Below are 21,576 nucleotides of genomic sequence, written 5' to 3' on the forward strand. Positions count from 1 at the left end.
AATGGTTGTCTGGGAGGGATTCTTCCTTCCCACCTCGTGTCTTTTAGTCAAAGTTCTAGGACCACAGAGTGTTTCTGGTCTTCTAGGTGAGGATCTTCTTCTGTAGAGATTGAGAGTTTCATAGTTTGAACCATTTTGTGACATTCACCTCGCGCTGTATGTCGGCTGGTCTGTAAAGTTTAAACCATTTTCAGCCGTGTAGCCACCGCTCGCTCCACGCTGTCTGGTCTCAGTACAACGTTTCTAACCATTTCAACATGTGGGCCTCTTTTTGGTCTTATAGTTTTAACCATTCATGACGTCCGGTTTACACCGCTTGGTCTGTATGTTTATTCTTAGCGAGTCCTTTTAAGCACTCTGGCCAAAGGGGCGTTCTGTCATGCTGACACTAACTCTGAGCTCACTTGGACGTGGCTACTGACTGGGCACAAGTTTATATGAAAAACAATTAATTTAGCAATGTGATTTTAGCCTTCTATCTTCACAGAATTATTCTCATATTTAATCATTTTATACCACATTTAATGTAAACTTGATACATAAGACGTGTGCACTTTCACAGTAAATTACTTTGTCAAACCATCCTTGACAACACAAAATAATAAACCATATGAAAGGATTTTTCTGTCGATCCTGTCTTACCATTGATAACATCCCTATCTAATGAATATTGTTCCGAAGTTCATTCTTTGACCGTTTTAGAGTTTTTTTGCCAGCAAAAGTCTCTCTGAAACTCCCTTTGTTATTCTTCCAATACTGCAGGGCAAGAAAGTTTCTGAAAACTATTTATGACCGGCTGTTAAGTCATAAAACCACTAGATGTTGTGAAATTGCTGTGGGGACTTGCTTCTATTCAGCCATTCGTGAGGTCGGGCAATGATGTTTGGCGATTAGACCTGGCTCGCATTCTGCGTTTCAATTCATCCCAAAGTTGTTTTATGGGGTTGAGGTCAGTACTCTGTGCAGGCCAGTCAAGTTCTTCCACACTGATCTCGACAAACCGTTTCTATATGGACCTTGCTTTGTGCAGAGGGGTGTTGTCATGCTAAAACAGGAAAGGACCTTCCACCAAGTTGGAAGCACAGATTTGTCTAGAATGTCATTGTATGCTGTAATGTTAATAAGATTTCCCTTCACTGGAACTAAGGGGCCTAGCCTGAACCATGAAAAACAGCCCCAGACCATTAATCCTGAAACCGAGGACAGATATTTCTACACGCTTCACCGCCTGCCTACCGTTAACAATCCACATGAATGGGAAGCTTCATTTACCAGTTGAATTATACTGAACAAAAATATGAACACATCCAGAAATTAAGATTTTACTGAGCTACAGTTCATATAAGGAAATAAATTGATTAGGCTCTAATCTATGGATTTCACATGACAGGGAATACAGATACAGTGCCTTGCGAAAGTATTCGGCCCCCTTGAACTTTGCGACCTTTTGCCACATTTCAGGCTTCAAACATAAAGATATAAAACTGTATTTTTTGTGAAGAATCAACAACAAGTGGGACACAATCATGAAGTGGAACGACATTTATTGGATATTTCAAACTTTTTTAACAAATCAAAAACTGAAAAATTGGGCGTGCAAAATTATTCAGCCCCCTTAAGTTAATACTTTGTAGCGCCACCTTTTGCTGCGATTACATCTGTAAGTCGCTTGGGGTATGTCTATCTGTTTTGTAAATCGAGAGACTGAATTTTTTTCCCATTCCTCCTTGCAAAACAGCTCGAGCTCAGTGAGGTTGGATGGAGAGCATTTGTGAACAGCAGTTTTCAGTTCTTTCCACAGATTCTCGATTGGATTCAGATCTGGACTTTTACTTGGCCATTCTAACACCTGGATATGTTTATTTTTGAACCATTCCATTATAGATTTTGCTTTATGTTTTGGATCATTGTCTTGTTGGAAGACAAATCTCCGTCCCAATCTCAGGTCTTTTGCAGACTCCATCAGGTTTTCTTCCAGAATGGTCCTGTATTTGGCTCCATCCATCTTCCCATCCATTTTAACCATCTTCCCTGTCCCTGCTGAAGAAAAGCAGGCCCAAACCATAATGCAGCCACCACCATGTTTGACAGTGGGGATGGTGTGTTCAGGGTGATGAGCTGTGTTGCTTTTACGCCAAACATAACGTTTTGCATTGTTGCCAAAAAGTTCAATTTTGGTTTCATCTGACCAGAGCACCTTCTTCCACATGTTTGGTGTGTCTCCCAGGTGGCTTGTGGCAAACTTTAAACGACACTTTTTATGGATATCTTTAAGAAATGGCTTTCTTCTTGCCACTCTTCCATAAAGGCCAGATTTGTGCAATATACGACTGATTGTTGTCCTATGGACAGAGTCTCCCACCTCAGCTGTAGATCTCTGCAGTTCATCCAGAGTGATCATGGGCCTCTTGGCTGCATCTCTGATCAGTCTTCTCCTTGTATGAGCTGAAAGTTTAGAGGGACGGCCAGGTCTTGGTAGATTTGCAGTGGTCTGATACTCCTTCCATTTCAATATTATCGCTTGCACAGTGCTCCTTGGGATGTTTAAAGCTTGGGAAATCTTTTTGTATCCAAATCCGGCTTTAAACTTCTTCACAACAGTATCTCGGACCTGCCTGGTGTGTTCCTTGTTCTTCATGATGCTCTCTGCGCTTTTAACGGACCTCTGAGACTATCACAGTGCAGGTGCATTTATACGGAGACTTGATTACACACAGGTGGATTGTATTTATCATCATTAGTCATTTAGGTCAACATTGGATCATTCAGAGATCCTCACTGAACTTCTGGAGAGAGTTTGCTGCACTGAAAGTAAAGGGGCTGAATAATTTTGCACGCCCAATTTTTCAGTTTTTGATTTGTTAAAAAAGTTTGAAATATCCAATAAATGTCGTTCCACTTCATGATTGTGTCCCACTTGTTGTTGATTCTTCACAAAAAAATACAGTTTTATATCTTTATGTTTGAAGCCTGAAATGTGGCAAAAGGTCGCAAAGTTCAAGGGGGCCGAATACTTTCGCAAGGCACTGTATGCATCTGTGGTCACAGATACCTTTTTAAAAAGTTGGTATCTGGTGTAATCCCCATTTGCTGCATGCAGCGCAACACAACAACCTTTGTATTGAGTTGATCAGGGTGTTGACTGTGGCCTGTTCCAATCCTCTTCAATAGTTGTGCAAAGTTGCTGGATATTGGTGAGAACTGGACCACGCTGTAACACACATGATCCAGAGCATCCCAAACATGATAAATTGTATGGCTTATGGTAAAGAAATGAATATTAAGTTATCTGGCAATGGCTCTGGTGGACATGCCAATTGCACGCTCCCTCAAAACGAGACATCTGTGGCATTGTGTGAGACGACTGCACATTTTAGTGGCCCGAGTGCAAGGTGCACCTGTGTTATGATCATGCTTCTTGATGTGCCACACCTGTCAGGTGGATGGATTATCTTGGCAAAGAAGAAATGCTCACTAAATTTGTGAAACAAGATTTTTGTGCATATGGAATATTTCTGGGATCTTTTATTTCAGCTTATGAAACATGGGACCAATACTTTACATGTTGCATTTATATTTTTGTTCAGTGTAAAAATTGTAGTTCTTTTTAATTGTGGCCATCCAACTGTTTTTAACATGTGATTGGAATTTAGAATTGTTGCGCAATGATTGAGCTTGTCGTGGAAATTCTACACCAGGGACAAAGTCCAACTTAAAGGAATCTTTGTTTTGTTAATTGGAGAGGTTCCAACCAACTCAATGCACCAAGTATACATGTTGATTAGGAGCTCCTCCGGGGCAGTCCCGTTAGATCTCTTTTATATACAGACAAGTTATATTTGCATGATTTGGCTTATTCATAATTCATCATTAACGTTTGCGTCATTCATGTGACAGACCAATACCTCACAAGGCTTCTTCTCTAAGCTGAATTGCAGATACTGCCAAATTGCAGATTCTGATAGTGAGGATTCGTTCAGTCACTTGCATGAACACAGAAAATGGTTATTAGAAAAGCACAAACACAGAACACAGAAATTCATAAATAGAAAAGCACCAACATAAAATGTTCCATCACAAGCTCTTTTGAGGAGCTGTAGCAGCAGCCCTCTTGCTGTCTGACAGGGTTCCCCCTCAAACTAGCCTCACACGTGCTGTGCCCGTGTGATAAATATTAGGACACACAACGACTAACACAAATACACACGTGCCAATTTAATCCCACTAAATTTAGCAAATTAACCTAGATTGATTTTTAAGCATGACCAGTCAAATGTATTCCCATAAATGAATAGGCTAAAAAGCATTGTTTTGCAATGGAATTCTACCTTTTCTCCTGGACAATTGGTCGGCACCCATGTTTATTTATCGTCTTTTACCAGCTAACAGAAACGCTGACACACACACACATCCCTCACCATTCCTCTTCTTTGTCTCTCCTTCTTAGATTGATGAGGATCCCAGTTTGATTCCTGGAGCCACCCAAGGAGGGACCTTCAACTTTGACCCCGCTTCCAGCCTGCAGAAGGAGTTCAAGTTCTAGGAGCCAGCTTCACTAGTACTGTCTAACCAACCCCAGACATTCATCCATCTATCTCTCCTCCTATCTGGCAACCTAATACAGAAGGATTGAACCAATCTACTACCATCACTATTACTCCAACATGGCAACCCACCTTGCGATTGAAGGATTCACCCACCAACTCCACAATACGCCACCTCTGCACTGAAAGGTTACTTAAAACTACCACCTGCCACCACAACCTGGCAACCCAATACAATCGGGTCCAGGTAATTAATCCAGCATCAGTACAATCTGGCCACCCGTGTGGGGAGGATCTCAGGCAATCTTAGCAAATGCTTTGAAATGTCACGTGAAAATCACAAAGGAAGAAAAAGCCTTTTGAGGCAATATTTTTGAATTGCCAAATGTCACTACACACTCGCACAAAAACACACCGTTGAAGACACTTGGGAATAGTTTCTTTGCATATTTGTTTTAGAAAACAATATCACGATACTGCGGTATCGGAAAGGATACTGCAGTTTATTTGCGGTTTATTTTTGTGCTTCACCTCTGGATTGTCCCCTGGTCGTGGACCTTCGCTCGCTCTCCCTTGATGTCCGAGTGCCCCCAATTAAAGATGTTTACCTCAGAGCGAAACCATGAACAGGCATGGACCCTGTCCTCGTCCCCAAAGTCCTAGGACAGGAAGAGGTGGGATTTAGGCAGGGAGAGGTTTTTAGGCAGACTGATGAGACATTTTGACTCACTTTATTTTATTTTTTTGCTTTTGACTTCTTGAATCATGAGTTATGGATTTTTATTTATAAAAAATACATGTAATTAAAAAAATATATAATGCTGCAAAACTGGTTCGTATAAGTATATAATTGTTTTGCAATTTTGCTCTAATTCAGGGGAGAGCAAAATAAAAAAGCTTAATTTTTTTCAGGTTGGAGGACAATCACAGAGAATGGTAGAGGACTAGGGCCCAAAAGCTAATTTTAACATGGGCAACTACATTTAAGACTTTCACCATTTTAAAGACTTCTTATGGGTTAAGGAAGGCTCACATAATTCCATCTAGGTCATCAGCAAATGAATTCTACTCTTGAGTAAACATTCCATAACTGCAGGTGGCAGCCAACCTTGGCTTAATACCTGTTCAAACAACACACCACAGGTGGCAGTATGCACCCTTTTAGTTTGTTTACAAACTCATAGAAGTATTAGAAAATGTACTACTTCAAAATGGAGATGGCCTCAATGGCGCTGCCCATTCTCTCACAGACGCCATAATGGGACCGGTACAATGATGCAATGTCCACAAGGAAAACACTGTAGCCCTGTTTCTGTAGCAGGACATGAAATCCTGCTGCAGAAGTGATGTCACTTCCTGTGGAGAGCAGGTAGTGATGGCATAGGTCTCGCAGACATTGCTTGCATTAACTAATGGTTGTGTGCCACGTCATCGACTGAAAGATTGCTGTAACATATGAGTTGGTTAGCTGATATGTAAAATACCTATCCAGACTTTGTAAGATCTGGAATGCATCAGAAACACCTGGTCAGAGGAACACACCCACTGTTGGGAGCACCAACAGAAGAGTTGACTGAAAACTAAAACAAACCTATATTTGGCAACTAAAACAAACCTATATTTGGCAACAACAACAAAGTATTACCTCATTCTTATAAAAAATGTGTTATATTTTATGTTGAAATAGAAAAGATTGCAAGGTTTGTCTTTTTCTGGTCCAGGTATAGAAAATCACTGAGGCCTCTAGTGGCTGAAGGTCATATTAGAATGAGCAGAGCCATTGAGGGCTTGCACAATTTTAATGTAGTCAACTGGGTGGAACTTCCAACTTCATTGGCTAAGCCCTCCTGGTGACCCTGTTGGAGTAATATCCAACTGGGTCATCAGGAGGGATCAGCCATTTTGAAGAAGAAAATTGACTACTTTAAAAAAAATGGAGATTGCCTCAATGGCGCCCCCCGGCCGCCGTCCAGGAGTCCCCTATCTCTAGGTCAAGTATGTGGAGCCTCCAGGTTTACTATTTTTACTTGTAGATTTTCTTCTGTCTTATGCACATGTCTGAGTATTAATTTTTTCTCTCTTCCTGTGGAAAGAAGACCGGACTAACAGAGGATAGAACACGACCTCTGACCTCTAAAGAACTTTATTTTTTTAAATGAGGTCACAGTTCATAAGCTTCCTGAATGTGTATCTCTCTTAAACTCGTCTCTTGAGAATATATAAATATATATTTCCATAAAGCCTGTACAAAGCTGCTGCAGCTGAACAGTCATTGTTGAAACGGACTCACTCTGCAGAACGATAACATTGGCTACTTCTTGTCAAAGACTGACGGAGGTTGTTTCGTTGACGTTTTGGGTAATGGGTTGTGATGACATGCTGAGGAGCCTGATACAGTTATGTCTGTCTGTAGGGACAGACTCTGTCTTTGTACCGTCCATAGCCAGTCCCAGTTTGTTTCCAGGATCTAGGAAGTGTGAGGGCTAACGCTAACCCCTGGTCCCTTGTCTGGACTTATGTTCCTCTGTTATGGCCCATTCAAACAGCGCACAAAAAAAGCCAGGAAGGATTTATAAGGAATGGGTTTGGAATAGGGGGGTTTTCAAAGCAGCCCAGGCTTGTTTTGGAACTAATTGTTTATTACTGATGAACTAAACCCTAGAGGGTGTCGTGAACTATCCCTAGACGGACCGAGCCACTTTAAAGAATTACAATGTCTTAGGTCTTGTATCAGAAAACGATACAAGCTTATGTTTGTTGCAAGATTTTTACTTGCCAGAGAAAAGTTGTTTTTAAAGAACTTCAGTGTTTTGGCCTTAGTTTCATTTATACATTTTAGATAGAAGAATTCACTTTTAAGGTGGCTTGCTGATGCTTTCAACTCTTGTGCACATTAAAGACGTGAGTGGAAATTCATTGTGCCTTTTTTGTTTTTAATTTCTACGAAACAAAAACAATTCTCAACCACAAATGTACTAATGAAAAAAGAAACAAAATGCTAGAAGCTGTTGGAGCATCCAGAATGGGAGATGTTCTTGTGGTGTCTCATTGCTGGAGTCTGCCACTAGAATAGTCAATGCTGTGCTCTGATGAAGAGAGCGATTTGTTCTACTCCTATTTTGTTGTTTGATAATTGTAACCCATTTTGACATATCACCCCTCCTTCCACCTATAACTACAGGGGCTCAGAAAGCATTCATACCTGTTTCAAAATGGATTAAATCAACAACAACATTCTCACCCATCTACACACAATACCCTGTAATGACCAAGACAAGGAAATACTATAACTAATTGTGGATATGTTAGAAACACCTTTGGCAGCGGTTACAGCTGAGAGTTACAGCTGTGAGTCTTTCTGGGTAAGTCTTAAGAGATTTGCACACCTGGGAAGTGTGACATTTGTCCATTATGCTTTTTAAAAATTCTTCATTCTGTCATTGTTGATCATTGCTAGACAGCCATTTTCAAGTCTTGCCATAGATTTTCTAGCTGATATAAGTCAACTGTAAGTAGGTCACTCAGGAACATTCGATGTTGTCTTGGTAAGTTACTGCAGTGTATATTTGGCCTTGTGTTTTAGGTTATTGTCCTGCTGACTGGTGAATGTGTCTCCGTATCAGCTGTAAAGCAGACCGTGATGTTGGATTTGCCCCAAACACAACTTTTATTATCGAAATGAAGTTCATTTCTTTGCCACATTTTTCACAGTTCTACTTAAGTGTCTTATTGCAAACAGAATGCATGTTTTGGAATATTTTTATTCTGTACAAGCTTTCTCCTTTTCACTGTCATTTAGGTTAATATTGTGGAGTAACTACGGTGTTGTGGATCCATCCTCAGTTGTTTTCTCCTATCACAGCCATTTAACTGTGTTTTATAGTCCCCATTGGCCTCATGGTGAAATCCCTGAGCGGTGTCCTTCTCCGGCAGCGGAGTTAGGAAGGACGCCTGTATCTTTGGTTGTGCATTGATCCACCATCCAAAGTGTAATCACTTACTTTTTTTTATTATTTTTTTTTATTTCACCTTTATTTAACCAGGTAGGCTAGTTGAGAACAAGTTCTCATTTGCAACTGCGACCTGGCAAAAACTTAGGCTTGCCATAACAAAGGGTGTGAATACTTATTGACTTGACATTTCAGCTTTTAGGGTTTAAAGAATTTGTAAGAATGTCAAAACAATTCCACTTCGACATTATGGGGTATTGTGTCTAGGCCAGTGTCACAAAATCAACATTTTAATCTGTTATATTCAGGCTGTAACACAACAAAATGTGGAAAATTCCAAGGGGTACGGTAACATCAAGGTGTATTGTCTGTCTGGAAAAATTGGTGAGAGACTCTTATTCTGAAAGAAGGGACAAAGTGACTCTGCTCTCATGTATGTGATTTAGAGTTGCTGTACATGGTACCTGGATAAATATACCTGACACATTTGCTCTCAAATACTTAAGACCAATAAAAAGTAATCAGCTTTACTGAATATACGACTAAAGGTTCTATTTTAATGTAACTGTATCACCAATCCCTTCCGTCTGGTAGTGTCAACACTTCAATCTGGAGTAGCAACCATTGATTTCACTTCCAGGGAGAAACTAGAACCAGCAGGACTGTGGCTAAAGAAGGAGACCACCTTGTGGTGTAGAACGATACTGCATCTTCTGTCAATTGTAAAAATGAGTGGCACTTGTGACATTGCTGTGGGAAGATTCGTTTCATGTTAAATACATGTCATTGTTACAGTGAGTGTAAAAACAGGTGGATGATCCCATTGGGCTTTTGTCCTTTTGATAAAAGTAGCCATTTAATTCCAATCTGTGATTCTCAAGTCCCATTGAATAGTTTCCTTCATAGTGAATGTCACAACTGTTTCTATATTCAAATAACCTACTGGCATGATGCATACTGTGAGACATGGGGCTAGTTAGTAATAGGAGCACAGTTAGCTTATGAAAAGCCTCACAGGTTCCCTTTTGTCCAAATGTGTGTGTGCCTATTCTTTACCTGTTTGTATATGAGAGCCCATTCCTTGTCCATTGATCTGTGTATTTGCCAATGTTTTCCATATATCCTTGTGTGTGTGTCTGAGTTCTCCCTCAGCGCTTTCTGATGAGTGTGGCCAAAGAGTCCAGGGCCTCTTGGAGCCCCAGGCCGTTGTGAGCGCTGCACCCCTGCACCTCCCAGTCTCTATCCCAGCACTGCTCCAGCCCCAGCCCGCCCGTCACCTCCTGGAGCCCCATCGCCTCTGGGAGGTCCATCTTATTAACCAGCACCATTAGGGGGACCCCCCTCACCCTCTCATCCCCCAGCACTCTCCCCAACGCCGCCCTTGCCTCCCCGATCCGTACCCGCTCTACCCCGTCCACCATAAACAGCAGGGCATCGCATTCCTCCATGTGGTCTCCCCACTGGGCGCGCATGCCCCCCTGGCCCCCTATGTCCCACACGGTCAGCTCCGGGCCAGAGTCCAGCTCCAGCGAGCCCACGTTGAAGCCTACGGTGGGGGTGGTGTATGCCAGCTCGCCCCTAAGAAGGCGGTGGAGGAGGGTGGACTTCCCCGCCCCGTCCAGGCCCACTAGAACCACTTTGGCCGTGTGGCTGTGAGACTGTCTGCACAGGGCCAGACCCATGTCAGACAGGACTTTGAGGTTTTTATGAAAGATGAAGGTTTCTGCAGATCTGTGATGGTTGGAGTCCATCTAAGCTTGTCCTTTAATAGTCAAATGAGTGGAGCAGATCAGTTAAACATCAAGGCTTAGAAATGAATCATCACGTCTTCAGTTATCAGCAAGGTCCTGATGCCTCTTTATCATGTTGGTCTGTGAGTATGTAATCCAGCTGCTTGCCATTACACCCTTTGTGCTGAAATGGAGGCTCCTACAGCACAGCTGAATGTCACTGAACAGTCATAACCAAGTGAGATATCATCTAGTTATTTTCATGTGTTTGCATGCAGCTTTCTAAGCCAGCGCTAGCTCCCATTGGACTAATCAACCCAGCTGACTGGGATCTCAATCACTGGGGATGGTAACCATGGCTCTGGGTTACACCTGTGGCAGTTAAATAATTCAATTAGTTGATGAGATTGATTGTGGGTAGTTTATTTTCAGAGCTACTAAAATCAGAAATGGGAGATGGAGGTGCAATTTGCAGACATGAGGGGCCACAAGATGTGTTAAACATTCTTGTTACCGGGTGGCGCAGTGGTCTGGGTTCGCGCCCAGGCTCTGTCGCAGCCGGCCTTGACCGGGAGGTCCGTGGGGCGACGCACAATTGGCCTAGCGTCGTCCGGGTTAGGGAGGGTTTGGCCGGTAGGGATATCCTTGTTGTGTTTCGGAGGACGCATGGCTTTCGACCTTCCTCTCTCCCGAGCCCGTACGGGAGTTGTAGCGATGAGACATGATAGTAACTACTTACAATTGGATACCGCGGGGGTAAAAATCAAACATTCTTGTTATCAAACAAATAGACAAACAGAAGGGCACAGCCACTTTGACCAATGATCTGTATTAAATGTACCTCTGTTCTGACCCTAGATTAGAGTGAATAAAACAGGAAACGCCCACTGAATCAACTGGGCTGCGTTCAGTACATTCAATTGAACGGAAACTGCTGTCCTGTCACGGATCCTTCCGGAACTTTCATTACGCACACCTGTCCCCTATTCCCACTGATTAGTACCTGTATAAGTGTGCCCTCAGAGACCTCTCCCTCAAAGTCAGCAAGGCAAAGGGGCTGATTGTAGACTACAGAAAAAGGAGGGCCGAACACGCCCCCCCCTCACATCGACAGGGCTGTAGTGGAGCAGGTTGAGAGCTTCAATTTCCTCGGTGTCAACATAATTTAGGATCTATCATGGTCCACACACCAACAGAGTCGTGAAGAGGGCACGACAGCGCCTCTTCCCCCTCAGGAGCACAGGAGGTTGGTGGCACCTTAATTGGGGAGGACGGGCTCGTGGAAATGACTGGAGCGGAATAAGTGGAACATCAAACATGTTTTGAATGTGTTTGATGCCATTCGCGCCGTTCCCGACATTATTATGAGCCGTCCTCCCCTCAGCAGCCTCCACTGCCCAGGAGGCTGAAAAGATTTGGCATGGGCTCTCGAGATCCTCAAAAAGTTCTACATTTGCACCATTGAGAGCATCTTGACTGGCAGCATCACCGCTTGGTATAGTAACTGCTTGGCATCCGACCACAAGGCATTACAGAGGGTAGTGCATACGGCCCAGTACATCACTAGGGCAGTGGCCTCTATACCAGGCAGTGTCAAAGGAAGACCCTAAAAATGTTCAGACTCCAGCTAGTCAGGTCATAAACTTTTATCTGCTACAACACAGCAAGCGGTACCGATGTACCAAGTCTAGAACCAACAAGACCCTAAACAGCTTCTACCCCGAAAACACAAGACTGCTAAATAGTATGTCTGTGGGTAGCTAATGGTTAACTATTTCACTATCTGCTTTGACCCTTTGTGCTGCTGCTACTGTTTTATTATCTATTCTGTTGCCTAGTCACGTTATCCCTACCTATACAGTATGTACATATCAACCGCAACTACCTCGTAGCACTGCACATCTACTAGCTACTGGTTTTTATTTTTTTATTTCACCTTTATTTAACCAGGTAGGCTAGTTGAGAACAAGTTCTCATTTGCAACTGCGACCTGGCCAAGATAAAGCATAGCAGTGTGAACAGACAACACAGAGTTACACATGGAGTAAACAATTAACAAGTCAATAACACAGTAGAAAAAAAAGGGGAGTCTATATACATTGTGTGCAAAAGGCATGAGGAGGTAGGCGAATAATTACAATTTTGCAGATTAACACTGGAGTGATAAATGATCAGATGGTCATGTACAGGTAGAGATATTGTTGTGCAAAAGAGCAGAAAAGTAAATAAATAAAAACAGTATGGGGATGAGGTAGGTGAAAATGGGTGGGCTATTTACCAATAGACTATGTACAGCTGCAGCGATCGGTTAGCTGCTCAGATAGCAGATGTTTGAAGTTGGTGAGGGAGATAAAAGTCTCCAACTTCAGCGATTTTTGCAATTCGTTCCAGTCACAGGCAGCAGAGAACTGGAACGAAAGGCGGCCAAATGAGGTGTTGGCTTTAGGGATGACCAGTGAGATACACCTGCTGGAGCGCGTGCTACGGATGGGTGTTGCCATCGTGACCAGTGAACTGAGATAAGGCGGAGCTTTACCTAGCATGGACTTGTAGATGACCTGGAGCCAGTGGGTCTGGCGACGAATATGTAGCGAGGGCCAGCCAACTAGAGCATACAGGTCGCAGTGGTGTGTGGTATAAGGTGCTATAGTGACAAAACGGATGGCACTGTGATAAACTGCATCCAGTTTGCTGAGTAGAGTGTTGGAAGCAATTTTGTAGATGACATCGCCGAAGTCGAGGATCGGTAGGATAGTCAGTTTTACTAGGGTAAGTTTGGCGGCGTGAGTGAAGGAGGCTTTGTTGCTGGTACTGGTACTCTGTGTATATTGCCACGGTAACACACTTATTGTTGCAGGTTAATACTTTTGTATTATTCCTCTATTTTCTCTCTCTCTGCATTGTTGGGAAGGACTGTAAGTAAACATTTGACTGTTAGTCTACACACCTGTTGTTTACCAAACATCTGACTATATGTATGTGTGTGTTTTTGTTGATGTTCTTGAAAAAATGATTCAATTTCGATTTATGCCAAAATGATCTAGACTTGTGTCTAGTGTTTGTCAAGCCAGACAGTGCTCTAGTGACCTTCGCCCTATTTATTTCATAGGAAAGTGACTGTCTCTGTAGCTCTGAATTCAATTGGTCTTGCTGAATGTTGACAAGTCACATCATTTGTTGTCTCTCACTTCCGGACACTCTGCATTAAAACAGTATCAAGTTTTTTTTTAACCTATGTCTCAGGTCACTTGATTTAGAATTGACCACAGGTAAGGTCAGTGTTTCACAATCCATTCCTCAGGTTGCACATATTTGTTCCAGCCCAACACTAACCCACCTGATTCAAATAGGACTTGGTGATTAGTTGGGTTTGTGCTAGGTTAGAATGAAAATGTGGACAAATTGGACATTTTGCCCTAGGATGAGCTACTTCTGTACTGCTTAGCACACTTGCCAAATATCAGAACTCAAAATCAAACTGATCATGCAATGTAATATGCTTTTGATGTATTTTGGATACTTTTTGGGGGACCAAATTTGGTATATAGCCGCTATAGTTGCACATTTTCAAACAATATATTTTCAAGACTCGTGCTCAAACAATATGGCCGCTATGAGCTTGCATGGATGATTTTTCCTATCCAACAGTGCCACCATGCGACCAAGTCTGAATCATACTTTACAGGTTAGCTAGACTCATCCCTGAGCATGTGTGCCACATTGCATCACTCTGAGTACAACAGATCAAGAGATATAAGCATCTGTCAATTATAGCGCCACTGTTGTAATGTGTACTGCCCAGTACATCACTGCTTCCAAGCTTCCTACAATCCAGGACCTACAGTTTACATACACTTAGGTTAGAGTCATTAAAACTCATTTTTCAACCACTCCACAAATGTCTTGTTAACAAACTATAGTTTTGGCAAGTCAGTTAGGCCATCTACTTTGTGCATGGCACAACTAAGTTTTCCAACAGTTGTTTACAGACAGATTATTTCACTTATAATTCACTGTATCACAATTCCAGTGGGTCAGAAGTTTACATACACTAAGCTGATTGTGCCTTTAAACAGCTTGGAAAATTCCAGAAAATTATGCCATGGCTTTAGAAGCTTCTGATAGGCTAATTGACCTCATTTGAGTCAATTGGAGGTGTACCTGTGGATGTATTCCAAGGCCTACCTTCAAACTCAGTGCCTCTTTGCTTGACATCATGGGAACATCAAAAGAAATCAGCCAACAGCTCAGAAAAAAAATTGTAGACCTCCACAAATCTGGTTCATCCTTGGGAGCAATTTACAAATGCCTGAAGGTACCACATTCGTCTGTACAAACAATAGTATGCAAGTATAAACACCATGGGACCACGAAGCCGTCATACCGCTCTGGAAGGAGACGCGTTCTGTCTCCTAGAGATGAACGTACTTTGGTGCGAAAAGTGCAAATCTATCCCAGAACAGCAGCAAAGGACCTTGTGAAGATGCTGGAGAAAACGGTACAAAAGTATCTATATCCACAGTAAAACAAGTCCTATATCGACATAACCTGAAAGGCCGCTTAGCAAGGAAGAAGCCACTGCTCCAAAACCGCCATTAAAAAAAAGCCAGACTACGGTTTGCAACTGCACATGGGGACAAAGCTTGTTATTTTTGGAGAAATATCCTCTGGTCTGATGAAACAAAACTGGAACTGTTTGGCCATAATGACCATTGTTATTTTTGGAGGAAAAAGGATGCTTGCAAGCCAAAGAACACCATCCCAACCGTGAAGCATGGGGGTGGCAGCATCATGTTGTGGGGGTTCTTTGCTGCAGGAGGGACTGGGGGACTTCACAAAATAGATGGCATCATGAGGAAAATTATGTGGATATATGGAATTAACATCTTAAGGCATCAGTCAGGAAGTTAAAGCTTGGTGGAAAATGAGTTTTCCAAATGGACAATGACCGCAAGCATGCTTCCAAAGTTGTGGCAAAATGGCTTAAGGACAACAAAGTCAAGGTATTGGAGTGGCCATCACAAAGACCTGACCTCAATCCTATAGAAGATTTGTGGGCAGAACTGGACAAGCGTGTGCGAGCAAGGAGGCCTACAAACCTGACTCAGTTACACCAGCTCCGTCAGGAGGAATGGGCCAAAATTCACCCAACTTATTGTGGGAAGCTTGTGGAAGGCTACCCAAAGCGTTTGACCCAAGTTAAACAATTTAAAGGCATTCTACCAAATACTAATTGAGTGTATGTAAACTTCTGACCCACTGGGAATGTGATGAAAGAAATAAAAGCTGAAATAAATAATTTTCTCTACTATTATTCTGACATTTCACATTCTTAAAACAAAGTGGTGATCCTAACTGACCGGGAACTGGGAACAGGGAACTGTTTACTAGGATTAAATGTCAGGAATTGTGAAAAACTGAGTTTAAATGTATTTGGCTAAGGTGTATGTAAACTTCCCGGCTCACTGACTTAGTACCGGTACCCCCTGTATATAGCCTTGTTATTGTGTTTATTTTTATGATTTTTTACTTTAGGGGGGAGAAGCTCTTGTCCATACTGCAGGCCTGTGCATTTGGAACCTCTGCCAATGAGGTCATCTGTACTGAACAAAAATATTAACTCAACATGCAACAATTTCAAAGATTTTACTGAGTTACAGTTCATAGAAGGAAATCAGTCAATTTAATAAATTCATTAGGCCCTAAATCTATGGATTTCACATGACTGGGCAGATGTGCAGCCATGGGTGGGCCTGGGAGGGCATAGGTCCACCCACTTGGGAGCCACGCCCAGCCAATCAGAACGAGTTTTTCCCCACAAAAGGACTTTATTACAGACAGAAATACTCCTTAGCACCCCCCCCTCTAAATGACGTTGGAGACGGCTTATGGTAGAGAAATTAACATTCAATTCTGTTGGACGTCATGCAGTCAGCATGCCAATTGTACACACCCTCAACTTGAAACATTTGTGGCATTGTGTTATGTAACGAAACTGCACATTTTAGAGTGGCCTTTTTGTCCCCAGCACAAGGTGCACCTGTGTAATGAACATGCTGTTTAATCAGCTTCTTGATATGCCACACCTGTCAGGAGGATGGATTATCTTGGCAAAGGAGAAATGCTCATTAACAGGGATGTAAAACAAATTTATGCACATAATGAGAGAAATAAGCTTTTGAGATATTTTATTTCAGCTCATGAAACATGGGATAAACACTTTACATGCGTTTTATAATTTTGTTCAACGTTGACGAGAATGTGAGTAATCAGATGATTGAAGTAGTCGCTGTGTGTGTGCTGAATACAATCGATGTAGACCTTGCCAGGAAATGCTTACTTACAAGCCTTTAACCAACAATGCAGTTCAAGAAATAAAGTGAAGAAAATATTTTTTCTCTCTCTCTCTCTCATATATATGTATATGTGTATGTGTTTGGTCTGAATTGCAGTACTGTCTGGGAAAAGGGGACAGCCAGAGCACCATCCTACCTAAGAAGCTGGACTTCATTTTCCTCCTACTCAGGGTCAGCCTCAGTCCTGGCCACTGAGGATACTACAGCGCATAGATAACAGGGCCACAATGTTCAAGAGGATGTCACAGAATGTTGGACATGGAAATGTCTTCCATAGAGCTGACGTCTGTTCTAAGTGTTGCTGGGGAACAGGACCACTAACCAGGGGGGGTGTCCAGTGCTGGTGTCTGCCAACCTGCTCAACAAGAGCAGGTTGGCAGACACTATGATCACTCGGCTACGCATGCCTCTCCCTAATGTCAATATTTTTTTATTTATTTTTATTTCACCTTTATTTAACCAGGTAGGCTAGTTGAGAACAGGTTCTCATTTGCAACTGCGACCTGGGGCCTGTTGCACAAAACTAGGATAAGGGATTAAGCCAGGATATCTTGGTGATCCTGGCTCAATTGATCCGTAATCCGGTTGCACTAAAGATGGATAGGGGGCAGGAGGATATGTTATGGTATAAATTACCATGGAGATTTATTCTGTGGAGCTAGCCTGCTCCAGACCAGGCTAAATTCAGGATCTATTTAATCTCATCCCTAATGTCAGTCAGCAGTCACCACAAATGGAAACCAATAGTTATTTCACTGCTCACTATACATTGTTATCACATATAACTAGACCCACTGTTATTATTTAAACGTTTGTGATCATTAATTTCAATGATTTTGGATAAAAAATGATTTTTAGATGTTGCTATCATTAGATAATTTACAGTTTCCCATAGACTATAAGGCTATATATAAAATGATAGAATATTAGGGCCACAGAGGGAAAAAAACACAAGTCATAATATTGTAACCAGTTGTTTTAAAGGAGGACAGTTGTTAAAATGACAGATGTGGGGCATTTCGTGAAATTGTACTTCAGTATGGTTTCATAAACAAAGACATGCTGATGTGCCAGAATATTAACACATTGTCATAAGTATCAAAACTGTAAAAACAATATGTAGCTTTTCTGCAGAAAGAACCAGCCTCATAAATTTATGACTTTATCCTTTTTCTTCAGTGTGGCCCTAGTACTCTGTCATATAAACAAATACACATTCCATATGAATATAAAAACACAATGTGTAACATTATGTTCCTTTATTGAATAAGGACAAAACAAAGCAGGTAAACCATCAGCTCCTTTCGAAACTGAAGTCACAGTGACTCTACAAGATGGAAAGCACAGAATCCAAGCATATTATACAAAATGATACATACACATTCAAAGGTCTGTATATAACACACCCTGCATGTCTGCACACTAAAATAAATGCAGGACAAATCCATACACATCAACTGAACAGACAAATGAATGGATGCAGTAGCCTCCCTGCAGCCTTGTATTACACAGTATACCGCACAAACATCATAAGAGGCCAAATTCGTCAAAAACGAACCCAAAAAACCCGAATTCCTCTGCCACCGCAGGACATATTTAACCAAAATTGAAAGCACACATACTAACTAAAATAATTCAACACATATTGGTCCCTCAGCAGCCGACCACTGTCGTCATCAGGGAAGATTGCCGGATTGTCCCAGTCCATGGCTGGTGGCACTCTGGGGGCCCTCTCCTTCCTCAGGCAGGCCACATTGTGGAGGACAGCACAAGCCACAGTAATATCACATGCCCTAACAGGGCTGACCCTTAATTTGTGAAGGCAGTGAAAGCGTGCCTTCAGGAGGCCAAAGGTCATTTCAACTCTGGCCCTGGTCCTGGCATGGGCATGGTTGTAGGCCTGCTGTGCTTCCTGGGGGTCTGTGAAAGGTGTCAGGAGAAAAGGCTGGCAGCCATACCCCTGTCTCCCAGCAACACACCAGAGAATTCACCTGTCAACACAAAATCTCATCATTACTACCTCATAAACACAGTGATATTCTTGACACAGCCATGATGGTTATAAATAGGGGTTGTGTGGCTTACCTTGTGATAGGCACTGATAGATTTCAGAGGCCCGAAAGATTCTGGAGTCATGGACTGAGCCAGGCCATTTTGCCACAACATTGCTGATCACACAGTCAGCATTGCAGACCATCTGAAATCATAAGATGAGGAATATTACACCAATCAATGCACATCACTGGCAATGCAGAGTGTTCGTCAATGGACAATATCAAAAAGTTATGTTCACCTGAACATTAATGCTGTGAAAGGATTTCCTATTCACAAAATTCACACACAAAATGTGTGTGCAGTCCACTGCACCAATGACATTGGGGAAACCTGTCACACAAAGTAATGAGTATCCTACTATGTGTTAACAGTTGTCCTGTAATTTGTAGATCCTCTTAACTGCAATCCTATAGAACTCCTCTTTGATGTCACAGAGTCTTCTGTGGCCAGGGAAGGAGATGAAGACATCTGCTAATGCTTTGATAGCCAGACACACACTCCTTATTGTGCGGCAAATTGTGGCCTTGTTCAGCTGTTCTGCATCCCCACTGAGTACAGGAAGGCTCCACTAGCAAAAAGCGCAAGGCCACACAAACCATTTGCTCCACACTCAGTGCATGGCTCCGTGCAGTGCGGTGCTTAATCCTGGGACCCAGTAGTCTGCATAGATACCTGATGCCATCTGCAGAAAACCTGTATCTTTCATATAGATGGTCATCAGGGAAGGCCAGTGGGTCCAACCGGTCCCTGAAGACCCTTTCTCGCCTGAAGGCTCTCCTCAGCACAAGTGCTTCTTCATCCACCACATCTCGCACGAATGGGCATGCCATTGTCAGAGCAGAAAGGAACACACAATTTTGGGCCTTCATATAGGCTAGTGGCCACACCTGGTGCTGGGGGGTGGGCAAAGAGGGCGATGCCTTATAACGATGACTTGGTTGTACTGATTGCTGGGAAAATAAAAAAATCTTAGAAAGATGCCACCGTCCTGTGTGCTCACAATAAGAGCTCATATGTCATGGCTCACTTGACTTTAGGAGCTGTGTCATCTTCTTGGAGCTGGGGAGGAAAGAAAAATAATGATTAATACATTTGTGTTACAGTTAGCATACAGTGTACATTGAAGGCATATCTCACCTCCCTCTCAAGTTTTTTTATTTCAAGGTCCAGTTTCCTAATTGTCCTCTTTTTTATTTCGGACTCCAGTGCAAGATTTTCCATCTTTTTCTTCTTGTACTGAATGTCTATGTCTGCCAGTTCTATTTGGCGCCGGAGGTGGTTGCCATACAACTTTCTGATAGCTTGTGAGCTCTGTGAACACAATACAATTAGCGCAGCTGGAATTTGGCAGGATGTGGTGTCCTTTTATTAATACGCACTATGTTGCCAGGCTGGTTTTCCCACTGTATAGCATCTGGGTCCTGTAAAAGAAATTAGATTTTTTGATTTTGATGAGGACTCCTCACCATTGTAGAGTAAATAGTACTTTCACAGTCTTAACATGATACCTCATGCCTTCTGGAATCAGAGAGATGGTCTCCTCCTCATCATCGTCTCCATCATGTGCTGTTGCTGCTGCACTGGGGCCTTCACCCTATCACATTTAATCGGATTCATATTGAAGCTAGTAGACAAGACATGCCAGGCCTACAGTATGCCTTTGATGGAGTACTCACTGGATCAGCATCGTCTGGTGCTTGTGCTGGTGGCTCTAACAGGAACACAGTGCTGCCAGGCACTGCAAGGCAATAGGTAAACCAAAGTCAGACAGTCCAAATTGATTCAATATGAATGTGGTTGTATCCCATGTAGAGATGGAAGGACATACCTTGAATGAAGCGGGTGGCATCTTGGGAGGAACCTATGCTCGTCTCTTTCCCCCCAGGGATCCCCTCTAAGACGGGCCTGCCTTTATTTAGCTCCAATGTCCTCTGCTGGGGTAAGGTCAGCCTTTGGTGACCCACCACCCGTGCCTTGTCTGTGGGTATTCTTTTTCACTGCTAAAACAGTACAGACAATGTGTGAGCAGGCACCTTCTGGGTACAATATATGCTTGTGCTTTGTTAAATATTAGTCAGGGACCATACCATTCTGCAGAATGTTCTTGTATTTGATTTTGACCTGCTGCCATGTCCGTTTTGGCCCGTTCATGTTTAATCTACACACACACACACACACACACACACACACACACACACACACATTTAATGGAGTCACACTGCAAAAAATTACTTGGTATTTTTGTCTTGTTTTCAGTAAAAATATCAAAAAAATTATCATAGCTTTATACAGTGTGATGGAGTTACTTTACACAATTTCACTCATATCTGCAGTGCATTTCAATTAAAAATTTAACCGTTTCATAATTACAGTACAACTGCATTTTTGGAGATGTGAATTAAATATTTGAATTGTAATTGTGATGTTTCAGCGGAGCGGTGAGTGTGTAATTGTGCACTACTTACGCATTCAGGCGGTCTGCAATACTTTGCCACGCTTTTTCTCTTTGCTTTATCACTGTGGCGGTGTTGCCTTTCTTCTTAATTATATCTTTTACCTCCTCGTATGCCTCCATGAGGATTTGTGCTTCCGACGGGGAAAAGTACGCGGCTCTAGTTGCCATGGTAAATCAGTTAATCTGTGATCTGTGGCGGGGTCTATTTGAGTGAGCCGTGAGCGCGCACCTATCCAGGATTGGTTTCACCTGGTTTAATGAATCCGTGTCTGCTCATCCTGGCTAGGTCTTTGTGCAACCAATTAAGCCTGGACGCACATGTTTTGGCTTCATTGAGCTCAGCTGAGTCATTTATCCCGGATGTCTTAATTCTACTTTTGTGCAACAGGCCCCTGGCCAAGATAAAGCATAGCAGAGTGAACAGACAACACAGAGTTACACATGGAGTAAACAATTAACAAGTCAATAACACAGTAGAAAAAAAGG

General features: G+C 42.4%; 2 protein-coding genes and 1 long non-coding RNA gene across 4 annotated transcripts in view; 1 reads left to right on the forward strand and 2 right to left on the reverse strand.

The window, feature by feature from the left end:
- Positions 1 to 7,460, forward strand: part of LOC115113003 (importin subunit alpha-4-like) — a 28,455-nt gene extending 20,995 nt beyond the window's left edge. For both annotated transcript variants that reach the window (XM_029640168.2, XM_029640176.2), the window contains one exon: positions 4,448 to 7,460. In XM_029640168.2, coding sequence (XP_029496028.1) covers positions 4,448 to 4,543 — 96 coding nt within the window. In that variant the 3' untranslated portion in view covers positions 4,544 to 7,460. The remainder of the gene's footprint in view (positions 1 to 4,447) is intronic.
- A 1,189-nt stretch (positions 7,461 to 8,649) lies between these two features.
- On the reverse strand, positions 8,650 to 10,427 carry LOC115115983 (ADP-ribosylation factor-like protein 11). The gene has a single exon (XM_029644474.1). The coding sequence runs from the start codon at positions 10,243 to 10,245 to the stop codon at positions 9,643 to 9,645; it is 603 nt and encodes a 200-aa protein (XP_029500334.1). The 5' UTR covers positions 10,246 to 10,427; the 3' UTR covers positions 8,650 to 9,642.
- A 9,247-nt stretch (positions 10,428 to 19,674) lies between these two features.
- On the reverse strand, positions 19,675 to 21,480 carry LOC135568310 (uncharacterized). The gene is made up of 4 exons (XR_010462609.1): positions 20,723 to 21,480; positions 20,464 to 20,635; positions 20,312 to 20,373; positions 19,675 to 20,229 (listed from the first exon to the last, which is right to left on the reverse strand). It is a non-coding gene; the product is annotated as an uncharacterized LOC135568310 (long non-coding RNA).
- Between the last annotated feature and the right edge of the window lie 96 nt (positions 21,481 to 21,576).

This window comes from Oncorhynchus nerka, linkage group LG3, assembly GCF_034236695.1.
Source record: "Oncorhynchus nerka isolate Pitt River linkage group LG3, Oner_Uvic_2.0, whole genome shotgun sequence".
NCBI classification, from domain to species: Eukaryota; Metazoa; Chordata; class Actinopteri; order Salmoniformes; family Salmonidae; genus Oncorhynchus; species Oncorhynchus nerka.